Source organism: Cupressus sempervirens, chromosome 4 (genome assembly GCF_028749045.1).
Source record: "Cupressus sempervirens isolate cs-2001-9-10 chromosome 4, ASM2874904v1, whole genome shotgun sequence".
Taxonomy (NCBI): Eukaryota; Viridiplantae; Streptophyta; class Pinopsida; order Cupressales; family Cupressaceae; genus Cupressus; species Cupressus sempervirens.
In genome coordinates this window covers 116,772,684-116,793,142 of record NC_143121.1, presented here as the reverse complement: position 1 = coordinate 116,793,142, position 20,459 = coordinate 116,772,684, and the positions used below count along the sequence as shown (strand labels likewise).

Below are 20,459 nucleotides of genomic sequence, written 5' to 3'. Positions count from 1 at the left end.
ACATTTTTTTCCTTGGGTCTAGGAACAAGAGTCCATGTTTTGTTATTCTCTATCTATTCTATTTCCTCATTCATTGCTTCAATCCAACTTTCATTATCCAAAGCATCTTTAACATTTCTAGGTTCAAACTCAACAAGCAAACATGTACTAGTCAATTTTTTTCTTGTCATTGTTCCATTTGACTTGTCACCAATGATCTGATCAAGTGCATGATGCCTTCTAACATATCTTGCTAACACATGTACTTTGGATTTGGGGTTTGTTTCAATAACTTCTTCATGATCTTCTATATTAAGCTCAGTTCCCACTATTTTTGACCTGAGTCCATCAGAGTCAGTTTGATCAAACAACAGCTCTGTAGCTTCTGACTACAACTTGAGTCTTTCAGACTGTGACTTGGGTTGTACTAATTACAACTCGATAGCCTTTTAGGATTTTGAGGAACTGGGAGATGAGGCCTCTTGATTTCTAGATAGATTTGGCAAAGTATCAAGTTCATAGTAAACATAGTAAACCAATCTTTTGTAATCCTCATGTTCTTTGTTGCTTTCTCCTTCACTCTTTTATGCAAACTCATCAAGTTTTACATGTGTACTTTCTATTCTATTATAATTAGATAAATTCAAACATTTGTATGCTTTATTTCTACAAGAATACCCTAGGAATATGCTTTGACCACCTTTGACATCAAATTTACCTTTCCTAGATTCTTTTAAGAAATAACATTTTTTGCCAAATACTTTCAAGTAACTAGATCATTAGGTTTGTATCCATACCATAGTTCATAAGGAGTTTTATTTGAGTCTTTCTTCAACTATACTCTAGTTAAGGTATGCACTATAGTACTAATTACTTCCTTCAAGTATTTGATTGCAACATTATTTTCTATCACCAATGTTCATGCACAATCCATGATGGAGCTATTCTTTCTTTTAGATATACCATTCTATTGAGGTCTACGAGGGGCTGATACTTGTCTGTTAATTCTTTTTTCAATGTAGAATTCATTGAACTCATTGGAAATGAATTCACCACCTCTGTCTAATCTCAAACATTTTAGCTTCTTTCCAAATTCTTTTTCTACTCTTGCCAAATAACACAAGTAAATTTTTGAAAAGCTTCAAATTTTTCTTTTAGATACATTAGAGTCATCATTCTAGAATAATCATCAATAAAAAGAATGAAAAAATTATCTCTTCTATAACTCTATATTCCAACAGGCCCACATAAGTCTATATGTACAAGTTCTAAGACTTCTACTGAATGATAGTCTTTTCTTTTCAAATTAGGTTTTACAATCTTACCAATTTGACAATTTTTGCATAGACCCTTATCAGGTTTCCTCAAGCAAGGAATACCCATTTACTCTTCTATTTTTCCTTATCTTGACTAGATTATCAAAGTTTACATGACATAATATTTTGTGCCATAATTAGCTTTCTTCTACATGACCAATAAAACATGAACTTTCATTGATATTTAGATAGAATAGATTACTTTTTTTTTGTTTGCTAGATCCAACTAGATTTCCTTTACCATCCAGTAGTTTGGCGTTCCCATTCAAAAATTCTACCTTGAATCCAATGTTATTCAACTGTGCCACACTCAGTAGATTATGCTTTAGTCTTTTAACCCAATAAGAATTGTCACATCTAAGTTCATTGTTTAATAGGATACTTCCTTTTCCCTTTATGCAACAAGGTTCATTGTTTCCAAATCTCATATTACCACCATCATAATGTTCCATGTGTTTAAATTTTTTTTTATCACTAGTCATATGATGTGAGCAACCACTATCAATAATCCATGTATAGAACATGAGAGATAAGTGCCATTTTATCTCCATCATCAAATTCATCTTTTATAGCAATATATACCATTTCATTTTTGTTGTTATTAGAATATTTTGCCATAAAACAAGATTTCTTACCTTTCTCCTTCTAGTCCTTGTAGTTTATGAATTCCTTCTTCCCTTTAAACTTATTAATTTTCTTTTCATCCTTTTTTTCTCTATTTGTGCACCTTGCAACAATGTGACCAACTTCTTCACAAGAAAAATAGATTACACGAATCTTATCTTTGTACTTTCCTCTGCCTTCAGAATATTTCCTTACAAGTAGGGCTTCAAAAACTTCAAGATCAAGATCATTGTTTGAACTTTATTCTTCTTCTTCACTTTCTAATTGACTAGCTTTTGATTTTTTACTCTTTTTCTTGAATAAAAGCTTGACTTCAAATGCAGACTCAATACCTTTGGAACTAGGGACATAATTATCATAGTTATCTAACTCAAAAGTTGTCAATCTTCCAACTAGAGCATCCAAAGTTATATTTCTATTTGGATCACATCTCATTTCTTGAATAGAAAACACTCTAATTGCATAGATAGGAAGATGGGTTTCGAGTACCTTTCTTACAACTATTTTTTCATCAATGTCTCCTCCATATGCTATGATTGTACTCACACTTGCCTTAATTTTCTCAACATATTTTGCAATGTTTTCATCTTCTCTCATCTTCATCTGATCAAACTATCCTCTGAGACTTTTTTCTTTAGCTCTTCTAACATTATAATCTCTTCCATAGATAGATTTTAGTTTGATCCACATATCATAAGTTGTAGTGCAACTTTTGACTTCATCAAATTTAGCATAATTAATAGTAGAAGCAATGTCAATCATCATGATGTTATGATTTTTCTTTTCAGAAATTTCTTCAATTTATAATATTCCAGCAAGGGTCTTGTATTCACTATCAAGATATTTACAACCTAAATCACTAATATTTTTCAAATGTAACCTCATAAGTCCTTTTTATGTTGCAAAGTTATCTCAATTCAACTTGGGAACTTCTCTATTGTAAGATATCTTGATCTTTAGTTTTGGTCCTTAAAAACCTTCTTTGTAAGCACCAAAAGCTCTAATACCAATTGTTAGAAATAAAAGAGGAGTAATTAAGAGCGGAGGGACAAATCACTTACCACTAAAATAAATCTTAGATCTCTTAGATGTCAATACAAATCAAACTCTGTTGTAACTCGATAAGCACATAGAGAAAATGCATAGTAACTCGATAAGGACAGAAATAGCTTAGTAAATGCTTAACAAGAAAATCTTAAGATATTATCTATGATTAGTGTTACTCTTAACTTAGTTGCAAACACATTAAAGAAATAGTATGAACACAATTGATACTATGATTTTAATGTGGAAACCCAATTTGAGAAAAACTATCAGTTGCAACTAGTTACTAATTTTCACTCTTCTGAAGTGAGTTCTATTAGGAACCAACCCCATTAAAGGTTTAAAAACACACTATTTGGTGTAACCTTGTTAGAGAATTTAATCACCCTATTAGGAGTGGCCTTGTTAGAAGTCTTTAGAAAATTCAATAGAAATGCCACCTTGTTAGAGGATTTGCAAATAGTTGTTAAGCCAACTCTATTGAGAGATTTAGATCACTCCTACAATGGTTAGAGAGCAACAATGAGATGACCTGATTTCTAATGCAACTAAATTTTTTATTATGAATCTCAATTTTGGCTTATATACCTGATCTTTCCTAATTTAATGTAACTTTACATCCCATCAAGGATATTCTTCTTATCCTTCTATTTTGCTTCCTCTAAGCATCATCAATTTTTCAATTATTGTTCCACACATTCAATCCTCAACTTGACCTTATATTTATATCATAAACATTATCAAGTCAACATGAATATAACTTAGAATAATTAATATTCATCTTCTCAGTTGGCTAGAAGCAACAAACAGTTTAATTAAACTCAATATGCCGAAACAAGAAAATCCTTCATTAGCTAACCAAAATTGGTAGATGCTAACTCAAAATGATTTTCTTGTGTTAACCAAGTGAACTTGATTAACACTACATATTCACAAATTTCCTTTGCTAACTGAGTGAGATCGGTTAACACTGGTTCCATCCAATATTTCCTTCATTAATTGAGTGAGCTCGGTTAACACTCAACTTCTGTAAACTTTCCTTTGTCACCTGATTCAACTCAATAGAACCTATCCTCTAAACTAGGAAAAATCTAGAATGCTTAAAAGAAATAGGAAACTATCTTCAATTCCTGTGTGAACTTAGTATACACTGACTGGAAATGATATGGAATTTTTTGTAACATCAAAGACAATACACAATTAATCAATTGTTTTTAAAAATATGGTCATAGAGTATTTCAATATGAGCCAACCTCATCAGTGAGCGAGAAAGTTCCAAGTATACAAATGTCTAGTTACGCTATGTGTGTCAATAAAAATACATGCCAAGTATCAAAAGGGTAATATAGGCTGAGAAAGAATAATGTTGAGGATCAAAAACTAGTAAAGACCTAGAAACACATAGTTTACCTAAAAATCATAAATGAAATAGATTTTGAGGAAACTCATTTTAGAACTAACATGGAGAGATAATTTAAAGATTTTAAAAGTTTTTATAGAACATTTAAATGACATGGATTATAGATCCCTATGTTGTGCGATCAATGATTTAGATGGAGAGGCTATTATGGAAGGATATAGAAAACTCTTTATGAAACCTTCTAACTAGAGGTTATCTTAACCTAGAATAGAGTGAGTGAGAGAGGCATGTAGAGTAAGAGAAAGAGTAGAGATGTGTATGCATGTGAACTAGATGTGTTATGAAAGAGAAAGATTCAGAACAAATCAGAAGTCAATGAAGGGTTCTGTTATAATCTAACAAAGAAAGTAACCTATTCATGGTAGTGAAGTGAAAGGGAAAGACAGGTAATATTAGATTAGATGAAAGGATTAGTTAGCAAGGAGAAGACTCAAAATTAGCTTATAGAGAAAACTAAGAATTAGGTACTGAATAAGTTTTAACCGACTTGAATAAAGGTAAATCTCTTAATAGAGTGATCTTAATAGACCTTTATAAATCTCTTAAGAGAGTCCTTACTTATTTATAAGTATTAAATCCTCTAACAAGGTGAGACATAGAATTCTCTTAATATTCTAACGAGGTAGACTCCTCACAGGGTAGATCATATCTTATGATCAAACATTGTAACCTTAATTGGTTAACTTTATTACTACAGTAGTGAATATTTGTGGACATCATGCTCACCCTAGTTTTATGTTCACCTTGGAGGTTTTCTAGGTAAAAAATATTGTGTTATTATTTTTACTTTCATGCATGTGATTGATTAGATTTATACGTTGTTACTTCATGATTGTTTAGAGTCACCATTTTTTATTCTTTATTTTTGGTTCACTCTCATTTTCAAATGTTTTCATTGAACCATCAATTATGTTAAGATTCAAATATACTTTGAGTTATGATAACATTTGGATTGATCATTCACCAACCTTGTGCTTTCAATTCACCATTACCTCAAGCTAATTGTTGACCAAGTTCAACCTTGGATTTCCATTTTAAACAATCTGGTGAAGGCAACTCTCAGTGATCTATTTTTCTTTGATTTATCTTGAGCCCCTTGTACTCCTCCTACCATTTTAACTATGTTCAAAAGGTTTAGTTGCTTCATCATTTTAAGCCATTTTTTGGTCTTCATGCAACATAGTTAATGGTCCCTATCTTTTCGTGCCACAAAGTGTGCTACAACTGAATACCTTTTTGGGGTTGACATGGTGCATCCATGACATCATAAATCATGGATGGTTAATAAATCAAATTAAGGTAATGATAAAATTTCATGCCAAGAGTTATTTTTTAAGGGTGAAAGGGAAGTTTGGAATGTGTAGAGGCAACATATGATTTACATTACTCACTTCACATTTATTATCAAGTGTGACCTTGTCACATCATCCTTTTTCTATGGAATGCTTAATTAATTATGTCATTCCCATGATTAATACCCTCATTTGGCTATGAATTATATAGGTATGGATTTTCCCTTCTTTTTAGACATATTTTTCTTCAATTGATTGAGTGTTGATAGTAGGAGATTGAAGAAGGGAACTTTTTTTTGTAGACATGATAATATTTGCTATTTAGGTAATTCTTAAACCCTTCAACCCTTTTCATTTTCACCTCTTAGCAGAAGAAATTTTGTTTTATACTTTGAATTTCAATCAAAGGGAGGGAATTTTAACAATGAAATCTACTCTAGCACATTTTTGGGTATACCCATAATTTGTATAGTAAATATCCTATTATATGAGACAAAGATCTTTTAGGGGTCAATTTAGCCAGGGTAATGTAGAGGTTGTGTGAAAAGCTAGCCCAACCCTTCTCAACCAAAGTCTTAGACACTAACTTTCTTATGGCCTCCAATCTCCCACAAGCCTACCCATATCTGGAGTTTATTCAAGAATGCATACAAAGATACAATATACCTAGTGGGAATCTTTTGAAAACAAGATAAACGTATACTATTGAATATCTCTAGGGAGATCGTATCTAAGTTATTCCACCTTGAAGAGAAAGAATTTGTAGATTTTACTCCTTAATCAAGGGCTAGATTTTCAGAAAATGTTGATGTTTATATAAATGTCATTGTGAAGAGCTAGACTATAACCCCTTATAAAGGTGGCTCTAGGTTGCCCAAGATTGTTGAGAAAGGTCATATGATTCCTTAGTTCCATGATGTTATGGTACTATTGCATCAAATTTTTGGTTCCTCGTATGTGTCTTCCTTTGAGGAATGGATGTATTTTTATGTTCAAATTGTTTTGAAAGGATCTCAATTCATAGATTGGGCTGAATTGACTACCAGTTCTCTAAAAATTTAGCTTAGAGGAGGTTTAAGTATGAAGAAGGATTTTTATATGTCTTCCTATTTGATATATATGTTGGCCAGTACACAAGATTTGTGGTACTTACCTCATAAACCCTGGGTAGAAAACATCATGCAATATATAACTATTACCTTATGTTGCACAAAGATAAAGTTCTAGAAAATTTCAAGAAAGTTCATGAAACTTTTTTAGGTAAGTTATGTTTTAAAATGAATGGGCCTCCTCACTATAGGTTTTCTTCTAAATCTTTGAAATTTTTCAAACTTTGTAGCATTTTATCCGGTTTTCCAAGTTTACCTATGTGAGGGTGGGTGGTTTTGATAAAGATCCTTTGAGACTCCCTTAGTTTTCCCTTGATTAGTTCATATTGGCTGAAGTATCTCGGCAACTTGTGTCATTTATAAATAACTTATCAACTAATGAAGCCTCTAATATCATTTTTCTACTCAAGGTAGGAAAGCTAACCTGTAAGCATATGGAGGACACTATGTGCATAAGTTCTGATTTAAGCAATTTCCATCTTGGCTCATATCATGCTAGGTAGAACTTTGATAGCAAAAGGATAACTCATAGCCTATTTGATTTTTTCATGAAGCTTTCACATGATCCTAACATTGAAGACTATTGGGAGGATTGTGCAAATGAGTTAGAAGTTTGGAGGAGGGAATATGGTATGTTCAATATTTCCCAGATTAAACTTGTCCATTTAAATTTGGATATTGATGTCTCTGGTATAAAAGAGGATAATGTAAATTTAACAGGCACTCAAATAATATAATCTCTAATTTCTAGCAAAGAAATTATTAATTGGGAATCTAAAGAAGAGATAACCTCGTTGAGAGAACAAATCCAGTGTTTGGAAGGACCAATTCTTGGTTAATAATGAAAAAGGCACAACCTACTAGGAAATTAACCAATTAACATTTTGATGTTCATTTGAAACCTAAAAGTAATAGGAGGTTCACAAGAATTAAGGAGGCACAAAGAAGTAGTCCTCCTCTAGTAAACAAATCTTGTTCTAAGAGAAGAAGCAATATGGCAACACCCATTAGGTCAAGTGAAGCCATTCAGGTTGATAGTGATCCTAATCAAGATTCTGGTGGCATCCTAATTGATAACCTTCATCATGTTCAGATGATAGTAAAAAATTCTCCACAAAGGATAGATAGCTTGGACACTCCAGACAAAGATAAGGAACTTCAAAAGGCATTGGATTCCTCACCCAATTAGCTAGTGGTCTCAATCAATAAGAAAATGAGTTTTGTCCTACTGTGCTTCCCTATTGATGACATCATGAATAAATAGACTGTCAGGGCCCAAAATCTAAAGGGAATAAAATTTCACCTAGGATAGTTTTTGATCAAGACACATGTAACAACATTGGTGAGGTGTTGACTTATAACTTAAGGGGTTATACTGGTGTGTTAGATCTGAGTAACTCTGAGATTACTCATACCAATCTATGGGTAAGTAATAGGGAAACAAAGGAGCATTGGGTGGAGTCAACTACAAAACATATTATCCTAAAATTATAGAAGGATGGTGTTGATAAAAAAAGGCTAAAGGTAGAAATCCATATAATGCCAGAGTACATCAGATCATTAAAAGGAAAAAGTATTTGAATTGATGGTTCCTCTCCACTCACATTCGATCACAGTGCACCTGAAAATCAACAATTTATGGATGATCTAAAGAAGGGGAAATTTGCAATCTTTTCCATCCACAATTGGATTGATTATGTGATAAATATGCTCACTAAGTGCATATGAGACCTACATAAGTATTTACTCTTGATGAAGTGGTAATAGGTGAGGCTCATGTCCATATCACAATATGGGAAATAGAATTAGCAATGTTGTATGTCATGGTTACACAACATGAAAATGTGAAAGAATATCACCCTAACAAATTCTTCGAAGAGAATCTATTAAAGATGGTTGATGTAGGGATGATTTATATACTATAGAACAACATAGCTTGGCAGGTCTCCAATTATGGTTCTATCATTTCTTGCATTTAGTCTTTTGAAAAAGAATTCAAAGTGATCCAAGACTATGTAAAAAAAGACTTGTAGACCATCAATTCAACTCCCTTGGTGCCTTTCAAATAAGGAGGTTCAGATGTGGAAACATTGGTTAGGTAGTACCAGTAACCACTATATGGAATTAGAAATGGAGTGGACTTAACTATGGTAGACCTCACCAAGCTAGCTAAATTAGAAACATTGATTAGCATGTGTAACCAACAACTTACAGAGTACCTAGATAGTGTCACTAGAATGAAACAAGATAGGGACATGGAGAAGAACATCCTATAGAGCATAAAGAGCCAAAATAATAATTCCATGGTAGAATTCATTGGTGCATACAAAGTCTAGAAACTAGCGTATAGACCTCCTACTCAAGATGATGATGAGGAAGAAGAAGAGTTGCTAAAGAAGAATGTTGATGATTCTCTTTAGGGAATCTTTACTTGATGGTCTTTTTATTTTCAAGTTCTAAATCATTTACATCAAGGGGTTGTGTACCTGTTAAAGACTTGGTTTTCTTAACTCTTTATAGACTGTCTGAGAATTGGGTTTTGATGGAGACTCTCAAGCATCCCTTTATTTAAACTAGAAAATTAGTAGTATTAAAGGGTTGGCAGTTTTCAATGGATATCATAATATGAACCTAATATAATTTTTAATAGTTATGTAGATGTTTTAATTTTTCTAGCATTGTTCCTTTTAGAATGGGAAAGATTTGATTATTCAAAAATTGTATGCTTTGGATTGGTTTGTTGTTGATTTAGTATTGAATTAATGTCAAACTATTGAAATCCCTTTCTAATGTTGGATGATATATGTTTGACATGTTAAATAAGTTTATGTTTTATATGCCTTTTTGAGAAGCAATTGATAGAGAAATGGTGTGTTCTCTCCATTTTGTTCTTTATTGTTTGTTTGTTTGTTGTTTCTTGATTATCCCTCTATCCAAGAATATATGGGAAGCCTCTCTACTTTCTAGTTAAAAGTAACCCTCATTTAGAAGAAACCTTTGATTGAATATCTAATAAGGAAGCTAAACCTTACTAAAACTTAGAGAGTAATTAAATAAATTAAAGTTCCTCAACTGTTGGAAACATGTATTTGTCTTGTGAATTTAGGCATCGAAGTTCTTAGTTATTTATTTTGGACAAATCTGTATATCAGCAAATGTTACAACATATTTACATTCTATGTTTTACATGCACAAGTTATTGATAGGTGTGAATGAATTAATGAAAAATTCAAGTGTTTTAAGACTTTGATTCCTCCCACCCTACCTCTTAGTATCTTTTTTATCATTTTTATACCTCCATCAATGAAAACTAACCTTAGGGAAACTTATATGGATACTAAAAGTCAAAGTGTCCCTGATAAAGAACTAGCTTGCATTCTTCAAAATATACGTAGAATGACTAATAATAAAAAAGGTTTTCATGGAGTGGCAAAGGAGAAAAAGGAAGATGAGAAAAATAAGGACATCATAACAAATGAGATTGTGGAGGATAGGGATGTAGTGGAGAAGATATATATATATATATATATATATATATATATATATATATATATATATATGAAAGTGGAATTAGAGTTCCATCCTAGAAATATGTCTACAAAGGTTGAAAAGATGGGTGGTATGAAGGTTCCTAATTTGAATAATCCTTATCTTATAGATTATTAGATATATAAGTAACCTATGATTAATAATTAGGCTTCTCTCCATAGTGATACTACTATCAACAATGAAGGTGAGAACCTAAAAGAATAATCCATACACCTTAACTCAAAATATTTTAAAGATGACAGATATAGTATGATGGGTGTTCATTATATTGTGAAGGCTAGAGGTATATTTATTCATTTTTCATTGATAGATGAATGAATGAGGAAGTCTCAGATCTTCATAATAAGATCAACAAGACAAAAAGGAAAGATGTATAAACTAATAAACCTTGATAAAGTGAATTTTTTAATATTTAGGCATAGTAACATGTGTGATATTGAGGTAGAGAAGATTAAGGATACTATTGAGAAGAATATCAAAGATGCCCATGTGAAGGAAAAAATATGCATCATTTGATTGATAGATGGAGAAAAATGATAAATTTTGTGTATATTCTTCTTCATAACCATGAGGGCCTTAAAGCCTCTATTATTAATATGAAGTGCATCTATGGAATGTTAGAGAAAAAATGTAATATGCTTATAAAGAGGAGTCAATAGATGGTCAAAGTGAAGGACTTGGGGAAAGAATAAGAGGCAACTTGAAGAAGAAATCTACCACCAAGAAGTAGGAGATGCAAACTACTTCGATCCTTAAAAATAACTAGTTTAATGATTTGTACTCTATTTTGGTTTTTTCATTGTCTATATAGTGTGTTCGTCAAGACTAATAGAAAATTCTTCTAGAACTACTAGTTATGTAATTTTTTATTTCTTATGTTATGGTTGTACTGGGTTGGCTAGAAAGTTTGACGAGTTGGATCATTAAATTTAAGGTGGTGATTAGGGAAAGACATGACTGAGGGATTCTAGAGAAATTTTTAGAGGATGATCAAGAAGATCTATAGATACATTGAATCAATTCAATCTGATCATAAACCCTAAGATGTATTGTGGATGTAAAAAATGGTAAAACATAGATTGGATATTTAAGATGATATAAAACTGAACATTTCATGTCTAGTATAGCCCCAACCATTTTTTGTGTGAGTTTGTATGGGAAGGAAGTATTATAGAGAAAGGTTGATCAAATACACACAAGTTAGTGGTTGTGAAGCAAAAAGAGAAAATCTTGTAGACGTGATGATGTTGTTGATAAGTGAATTTGAGAAGAAGGCTTAAGTGCACTGATTGTGTGAAGGGTGCCTAAGAAGTTCAAGATCAAAGATGACAATGGAAGGCTTATTAGTTAACGACCATAAGGACTAAAAAAAGATCTAGACCAAAAAAAGTGAGTTGTAATCACATAGATAAAAACCTAATATTTTCTTTCTTATCATTTCAAATAGTTTGTATTGAAATCTTTTTAATAGAGGTTAACCTAACAATCATTTGAAGAATTAATAGTATTTGTATATCCTTGAGCTAGGTGATATTCTAAATGGAATGATCAAATTCCTCTTACAAGGACTCTCTTAACATGGTGATTAAATCCTCTAACTAGTTCACATTTAATAATGTGTACTGTAACCTTTAATAGCGTTGGTTCCTAACATAGCTCACTTCAAAAGACTGAAAAAAGAGTGGCATGTTGTTGGTGGATTTTCCTAAATTGGATTTCCACATAAAATAGGAGTCTCAAATTGTGATGAATGTCTTACTAATATTTTACATATGATTTTTTTTTTCATTATGTAATGCAAGTTAAGTTTATCATAGTTTTGTAGTAGAGATCGAGCAATGGCAAGATATGCACAATAAGTAGAACAATGATGTGTTTAATGTTTAATTGTTAAAGTAATACATATAGACCTTGAGTAACTGATTCACCCCACAACCCCCCCCCCCACACCCCTCTTAGTTATTCCAAACATTTCTAACATAATTATTAATGCATTATTTCTTATCTTCTTTTATGTTTTTTATGTGCATGTTTAACTTTTGTCTAATAAGACAATGATTATCTTTAATATCTAATAATAATTCTATTGTAAAGGGTTTCGGGTCACTTCAAAATATTTTTTTGAATTAATAAAAAAATGAGAAATGTTGATTGAAAATCAAATAAGAACTAAAATTAAATTTAAAAAAATGGTTAGGAGTAGAGAGAGGGGTGGGAGTGTTAGGGTTTCATAAGAGTGTGATGATGGAGACAAAGATTTAGAAGTGTAGGATGAAGATGGATACTTTACTATCTAATTCTTGGTTAGAAAGATTATTTATGCTTCACATTCTAGTTTTCCTATTCTAATCTTGTTTGGTTTTACGAACATTTTGGTGTAGGTATGGGTTCTTTGGCATATGTGTAGGGTTGGCTAACTAGGTTATGCACTTCTTTCTTCCCTAAGAGTCAAATATTTTCGGAGATAAGTTCCTAATTTTTCTTCCTCAAGTGTTCTTGGTGTGATTCCTAAATGAGTTTGATAATAGATATTGGGACTAGGTTCTCTACTCTTTCTATCCATTTGGCTAACCTATACCATTATCTTTAGGGCCAATTATGGTCATTCCTGGCACGAATGAGATCTTCTTTTTTAGTTTCCTCCTCTTTTCTCACATATTTTCCCTCTCCATGATTTACTTTTTTTAGTCTATGAAGTTTCCATGATTTTTTTAATATGTGTTTACTCCTTGGAATTTTCTTTCTTTTCTCCACATGTGCTTAGTCAAGTATGAGTTTTATTGGTGAACATTTCCTCTTTACACCCCTTTTTTTTCTTCTAGACCTAACTCGAGGTTATGGGGTTTCTACTTCTCTCATGTTCATATTTGAGCTCAACTTATTAAAGGTTCTAAAAGTCTTGTCATTTTGGGCCTTGGCACTTTTTATGATGATGTGAAAAGATAAATGTGGGTCTTAGTTTTTTCTTTTTTCATTTTCAGCATCTTGGATCTTTCTTTGCTGAGATTTAATTCAAGCAATATTATCTCCTTCTCTATTTCAGTTGTTCCTTGTCTTTCCTTTCACTTGGTTTCCTCTATAAAATATACTGGTTCTCTCTTGGTATTGGCTTGGGTAAAGCCTATTATTAGGCTATGGTTCTATCTTTTAATTTTTTGGGAAAGATCCCACTCTTTCCTTTATTGTGCAAGGATGGATCTATATCTTTCTTGGGAGTCATTCACAGTACATATATTTTGGAAAACCAAATGTCTCTTTTAATTTGGCTCTACTCTTTATGGGACTTTGTTTCCCAATGATGATTATTTGTGGTCTTTTTTGTCCTTTCTAAAGTGATTTTTTCTTCTTTCTTCTAGGTTCTTCTACATAAGACCTATATTAAGTTTGATTTTATCCCTATTTACCTCATTTTTCTCCACTTGGATTTTTTGGTGCTTTGTCATTATTTTCTCCTACTTCTATCTATTCTAGTGGATTTTCTTGTGGAGGTTGTAGTATATGTGTAGATTGATATTTATAGAAGAACTATGTTTTTTGGGTTTGGTTGTATGAATTTTATTAAGGACTTAATCTAGATGTTTTCTCCTTCTCTCTTTGTTCTTATTTTGAAATATGGTCCTTTTCTATAAGATTGTGTGAAGCCATTAAAAATCTAGTATTTGTCTTCTTCTTTGTTGACCCTACTTATTTTTGTTTAAAAGGCTTCATTAGATTGGTTGTTTGAGCTTTCCTACTAAATGCCTATGTTCTCAAATTTTATTTTCTATGGGGTTAAAGGCCTATGTTACCTCAAAAGCCTCCAAAGTTAAGTTCTTTTAAATTATTTTCCATATACTATTTCAACTTGATAAGACTTTATTATAGGATTTGGGTCATGTTCTCACTTTATCTAATTAGAACATAACTTTATGTTGCTTAACTTTTAATTTTATAAAATTAGACTAATAATTACTTATGATTTAACTATCCATCTTGAAATATATATTATTACACCAATACAAAATTATCAAGTTTTTAATAATAATTCTTGTTTTGTCTTTATTTTGTGACAAGTGTTGTACTTTAAGATGATTGATTAACATGTAGGTTTGAATCATTAACTTCTATGTGATTTTAGAGAAGACATGAAGCTTTTATCTAAGATAATTAATGTATCCAATAATGAGAGTCTATTTTATGCACTTTGGGATAAAAAATGTATATCATCGATATATATGTAGCATTCTAAAACTTGTACAAGAAATAATGTAGTATCCCTAATATATTATTAGGCATTGGAAAATGATTTAACGCTTTATAGTACTACCATATATAGTTTTAGATATCACAGCAAGCATGTTGTTTTCTTCAGACTCAACTTTGTTCTATGCATTATTCTTGTGTAATGAGTAAGAACATATTGTAGATATGATTATATTTTTTAAATTAACCTCTATTCAAATAGTTTTTTATTTAAATGTCAATCCATATTTTACACCATATACATTTCATATATAAGCATGTGTCCTATAGCACCATCTCATATGAGTTTAAACTTGAGAACTAACAAGTCGTAAATAAATATTTATTCATATAACTCTCCTTATATAAGCCTTATTACAACTTTTCATGTGTAAACACATGATTACATACCAAACTAAAGGAACAACTTACTCTATGGATAAACATATTAGTTTATTAACTTGAAATTAAATCTTACAATAGGGAACCACAACATAATAATCTAATGCACACAAAGATAGTTTATGAACCATAAGGCTCACTAGGGCTAGGATTGTTCACCTAATGACTTCCAAAATACCCTAACAATAGTTTTTGTTAAAAGACTATCAACATAGTTGTTTATTGAAGGTCCTAAGCATGGAGACAAAATTCCTCAGGTTTCTTTCACTGATCTGGAAATTATTGCTTGTCAACATGTCACTTATCTTTGCAACATTAGATTTGATTTGTGCTCCTTCATTTTCTACCATTATGATTCTAATTGCTTTACTAATATCCTCTTTAGTAAAAGATCCATCATCTTCATTTCTTCTCACTTTCACTCCAAGCTTGAGCTCACTTACAAGCCCTGCAGTCAACCCTTGCTCAAACTTCATGGGAAGAGCGATGAGTGGTACCCCAAACCTTAGGCCCTTTGTCATTGAATTCCACCCACAATGAGTTAAAAAAGCAGCTGTAGAAGGATGATTCAAAATGTGTAACTGTGGTGCCCACTTTGTCACAACCAATCCCTTTTCCTACAAAACAACTTAGGCTCATTATAAACAATTCTCACTATTATACTCGCCATTAAATTGTATTTTAAAGGAAGATGACACATAGCATACCCCAATCTGGTCTTGAAAGCCTGGAAGCAAGTCATTTCCACTAGGCAGAATCCAGATGAACGAGGTGTTTCCCTCTAGCAAACCCATTGAAATGTAAGATCGTTGTTTGTGCGTGAGAACGTACTCGCTACCAAAAGACAAGATCACCACCGAATCAACAGGTTGTCTATCGAGCCACTGTAAACAAATGTCATCAACGGGGGCAGGTTGGAGTTTAGGCATGAGTAATCCAACAGGGAACACTGGACGCTTCACTAGGCTCTGCAAATAGTCCACATATGTGCCTTCTAGCTCTGAACACGAATTGAATGTGATTGCCCAACTCTCTCGCATTCCAATGCTTCCACGCTCAACAATGCTAAGCCCACCTACATGGACACCCTTAAACAATACACACTAAGAAAGAAATTAAACCTGAAAAATAAAGTCAACTATAACTATTTAACATTTTTAACTTAAGAACCACGTGATATTGTAATTTTTAATATTTAACTCCACAGCTGAATGCTTGCTATACATCACCTCCATGGCCCCACGCCCTTCAAACAAGGTGAAGTGAACATTGGGCGAGGGAAATCCTGGTGGCGATACGGCGACATCCTCAGCGCTAGGGTTTCCCGATGCATTGTCTAGCCCGCCTTCCAAATAGCTGAAACCGGTCACTCCCATTGGGACGAATAATATGGGGGCGATAGGATTGGGTAGCCTTGCAGTCACATGGGGGACCCAGTGTTGCAAAACATTGTACATTACAAAGTCCGGTGACAGCTTTCTTAACAGTTCTTCGAAGGGCTTCTCCATGAGATCCAGTGCGAGTAGGAGTAGAGATAGCAGTAATGGCGCGTCTGCCCTCTTCACAGCATCTGCTGTGGACTCTACGCCTTTTGGCAGCCCCTCCAACGAGGGCATCGCCAACTCCATGAAATCTATCCCCTCTCCTTCCAACACTTGCGGTCTTAGTCGCTTAATGTTCAACGGGGTTGACACAAAGATGATTTTAAGACCATGACTGGACATCTTCGTCGCAAGCTCAAGAAAGGGCATCATGTGACCGTGGGCTAGCCACGGAAACATCACCACAAGAAGCTCCCTTTGCTTTTCCGCAGCCATTCCTGATGCAACTCAAGCTTTTGCAAACTATGGACAATCCTCTACACTATAAGTTCTACTCTGCCATGAGTTTAAATAGAGAGGTGTATAAATGAAACATTTTACTTGTTCCATTGGGAGCAGCAAAGTCAATCAGGAATGATGTCTACCTGCGTTACCGAACCTTCTCAGTAAAATTTTGATTACGGATATTTACAAATTTTTATAAACATTAAATCTATTATTTAGATGGTAATGTTACCTTCGTATTTTACACTTAGCTATGTCTAGCTACCCTTCACAAGAGTATCTACTTGCCTTTTACAAATATTCTAGAAGATATAAGACAAGATTCTAGTACGTTGAGAAGTTGAGAAATGGTAAATATTTAAGCTGATAGGCTTATTGTGGGAGCTTTGCTTTTAGATTTATTTTTTTGGCGAAAATTTTGTAAGACTATTTTTTGATGAAGGATAAATACCTATTCCTTCTTTATGATTTAAAAACACCAATTAAAAATTAACAAAGTTTCCATTTATTTGTTCAGTTTAAATTTCTATTTTTTCCACTATTTCTATAAAATATTTTGACTCTTCATATTAAAAGCCATGAGAAAATGATAGTCAACTATAATTTCTATTCATTTATGCAATGGATTCTAATCAGTACTATAAGAGGCAGATGAGGGTGTTTATCCTTTTGCTTCTACCATAGAACAATACCAAGATGCCATGTCTTTTGTCTATTATTTGATTCAATAGTTTCCACACAAATTTGTTCCACAATTTATCAATGATGATTTTCCTGTTGGTTGTAGGGGTTAGTTTTTGTGTTGTTGTTCAAATAATTTTGAGCCACAACTTATACTTTTTCTTCCAATTCAATTTTTGAGCAACCAAACATTAAATTTGCTGCAAACTTGTGATTATGAGTATTTGGAGGTTGTGGTAATGAAATTGGACAATAGAAACTTGGCTTCTGAGATATAGATTTTTACAAACTATGGAAGAATATGTGACATCTAATTGGTTGGCATGTGGGTTTTTAGATTGGACAAGAATTAGAGATGTTTTTTGTTTTCATCTTATTAATGTGTATTCATAGATATGTTAGTAGATTAAATATTCTTATTTTAAGATTCATAGTAAAGATTCTTATTAATATTCAATTTATGTATGTATGATTGAATAATTTAACGATCTCAGATTATTTTGAAAAAAATTATGTTGTACTTCTTAGAATAGATAATATTTTAATTAATATGTTATTTTTCTAGATGAATTGTGTATTGTGTTTCTACTACATGAGAGTTTGAAAAAACACAAGCATCAAGTTTTTGTTTATTTCACATTTCTTTGACTATACTCTATTAGAATTTTTTCCTCAATGTCCCAAATTATACTATATTAGATTTGAATTTTTTTCATGAATGTTCAAGATTATACTCTATTTAGATTTAAATTTTTTGTACTCTTGTATTATCTTGACAATACATTACAAATCTTGATACCAACATTTTACGAAAAAAGAAAGAAAAATCTAACAAAATTTTTAAGTGTAATTATTCTATTTCAAGAATATTTTCAATATATTTATATATTTTCCTTTAAATCTTTTAGTAGCCTCTTGGCTCAGAATTTTCTTAGTCCAAACATTGGGAACATTTTAATTAAAAAAATTTCTTCTCTTTTATGCTTTAAGTAACTTATTTTAGCCATAATTCGGTTAGCTATGATTCTTTTAACACCATGAAAAATATCTACTAAAGTTGATAGCTAAATTGTATTGAGTCTCTTCTTTTTAATTATCATTGGCAAGTTTTTAATTCTCTAACCAATTTCTAATTTCAAAGCTATAAGATTTCCACAATCCATTAGATTTCAGTTGAATTTTTTAGTACGATTGTGTCAAGATTTGATCCATCTAACAACATAAAACAACCAGTTTCTAATTTTTTTTAAGACATTTTTTATAAAATTAAAAATATTATGAAATGTTTGTGAGTGAAGATGTTTTTCCTAAGCACACAATGAACATGTCTACTTTTGCATTTATTAATTCAAATAGATTGTTGAGGTAATGAATTGTATTTTTTGATTTTTGAATTTAACAAGTGTCACATAGTGGGATGTACTTTCCATTTATTATAATTATAGTAAAAAAAAATTTATAATAAATAAATTATAATATAATTTTGGTTTTGATTTATAATACTACACTAATTAAAATAATAATATAATAATATGAATAAAAAATCATTAACAAAATGAGCTTTTGCATTTAATTTCTTTAATTGAATATTTTGAATTTTTAAATATAATTAGGGTTTCTATTTAGAATTTATAATAGTACAATATAATTAGAGTAAAAGGTGTTTCAGAATTTAGGATGAGTGTGTTAGAAAAGGTAAAGCGTGGTGTTAGTATTTAGTAAAAGCTATTGAATAGAGGTTAAATGTGGAGAAAAACTCATAATCATATTAATTCAATATAATATTTGATTTTGTGCAAAATAACTTCACAATTTATATTAAACATGTTTTTTGTCATAAATTTTAGCCAAAAATATTGCAATATGGAGAACCTACAAAAAAGGGCTCCTATAACACAAAATCTGTCTACTAGTCATTATTGTTTTATAAAAATATAAAATTTATAAATTAATAGCAAAGCTTTAGAAATATTTTAATAATTAGAAAATCATTGTTTGTGATTGCTGGATTGATGTTAAACTAATTGAGTAATCTTGTAAAGTGAATGCAATAGTACTAGCCTATGGCAAGTACAATAAGAATTTTATTGATTTCTATGCAAAAACATATAAGAAAGAGACTAGATATAAGATAAGGAAAATATATTAGGTTTTAGAAGTATATTGGCTTGGCAAGTTATAAAAAATAGAGATGATTACAAGTACCATATATAAAATATTAATAATATTAATAATGTATTTTAAAAAATCATTAGTAAAAATATTTAAAAAATTATTAGACTATTTATATGTAATCTACCATGTATTAATTGGTATAAATTTAGTTAAAATAATATATTGGTTAGAAATTGAAAATTTATTTGTTTAACTTAAAAAAATTATCGATAATTTGTTAAAATGTAAAAATGATTGTGGCTAAGTTCTATTTATAGAATGTAAATAATATTAATAAAATATTTTAAAACTTCTATTATCAAATAAATTCAAAAAGAGATATTTAATTTATCACCAATTAAAAATAATAGTTATCATAAGTTATTAAAATTATTTCAAAAACATATTTCATATGAAATGTTTGTGAGTGAAAGTGTTTTTCTTAAGAACAACCTCAGCAATGAATATCTCTACTTTTGCATTTTCTAATTCAAATACATTTGTTGAGGTAATGAATTGTGTTTTTTTCTATTTTTTGAATTTAATAAGAAATTTATGGATTGCTATGCAAAAACATATAAGAAACATATGAAATATATGATAAGGAAAATATTTTAGCTTTTAGAAATATGTTAGAAGTTGTAATATTTCCTTGGAGTGTTTATAAACCAAGGTTAGACCTCCTTTCTTTATTTTTATAATATATTAGGATATAAGCCAAGGTATCCTAATATATTTCTTTTTTGTCCTTTTTCCACTACATCTTATTTTGTCCTCTAGTGGAATATGTGAGGACAAATATTTATTGTAATTTGTAATATAGATTATTCCTCCTTAAGAGG

General features: G+C 31.2%; 1 protein-coding gene across 1 annotated transcript; it reads right to left on the bottom strand.

Annotated features, from left to right (window-relative positions):
• Window positions 1-15,162: 15,162 nt before the first annotated feature.
• Window positions 15,163-16,773, bottom strand: LOC149560204 (UDP-glycosyltransferase 91C1-like). Its single transcript, XM_089827577.1, has 3 exons — window positions 16,162-16,773; window positions 15,664-16,044; window positions 15,163-15,573 (listed from the first exon to the last, which is right to left on the bottom strand). Exons 1-3 carry the CDS (start codon window positions 16,771-16,773, stop codon window positions 15,163-15,165), a joined length of 1,404 nt encoding a protein of 467 aa, XP_089683703.1.
• Between the last annotated feature and the right edge of the window lie 3,686 nt (window positions 16,774-20,459).

What these genes read in the sequence shown, in the direction of transcription:
- LOC149560204 (XM_089827577.1), bottom strand. Translation starts at nt 16,773, where the DNA reads ATGGCTGCGGAAAAGCAAAGGGAGCTTCTTGTGGTGATGTTTCCGTGG. An exon ending in TGTATAGCAAGCATTCAGCT is followed by an intron (nt 16,045 to 16,161) that starts GTGGAGTTAAAT and finishes GTATTGTTTAAG; the next exon opens with GGTGTCCATGTAGGTGGGCT. An exon ending in GCTTTCAAGACCAGATTGGG is followed by an intron (nt 15,574 to 15,663) that starts GTATGCTATGTG and finishes GTTGTTTTGTAG; the next exon opens with GAAAAGGGATTGGTTGTGAC.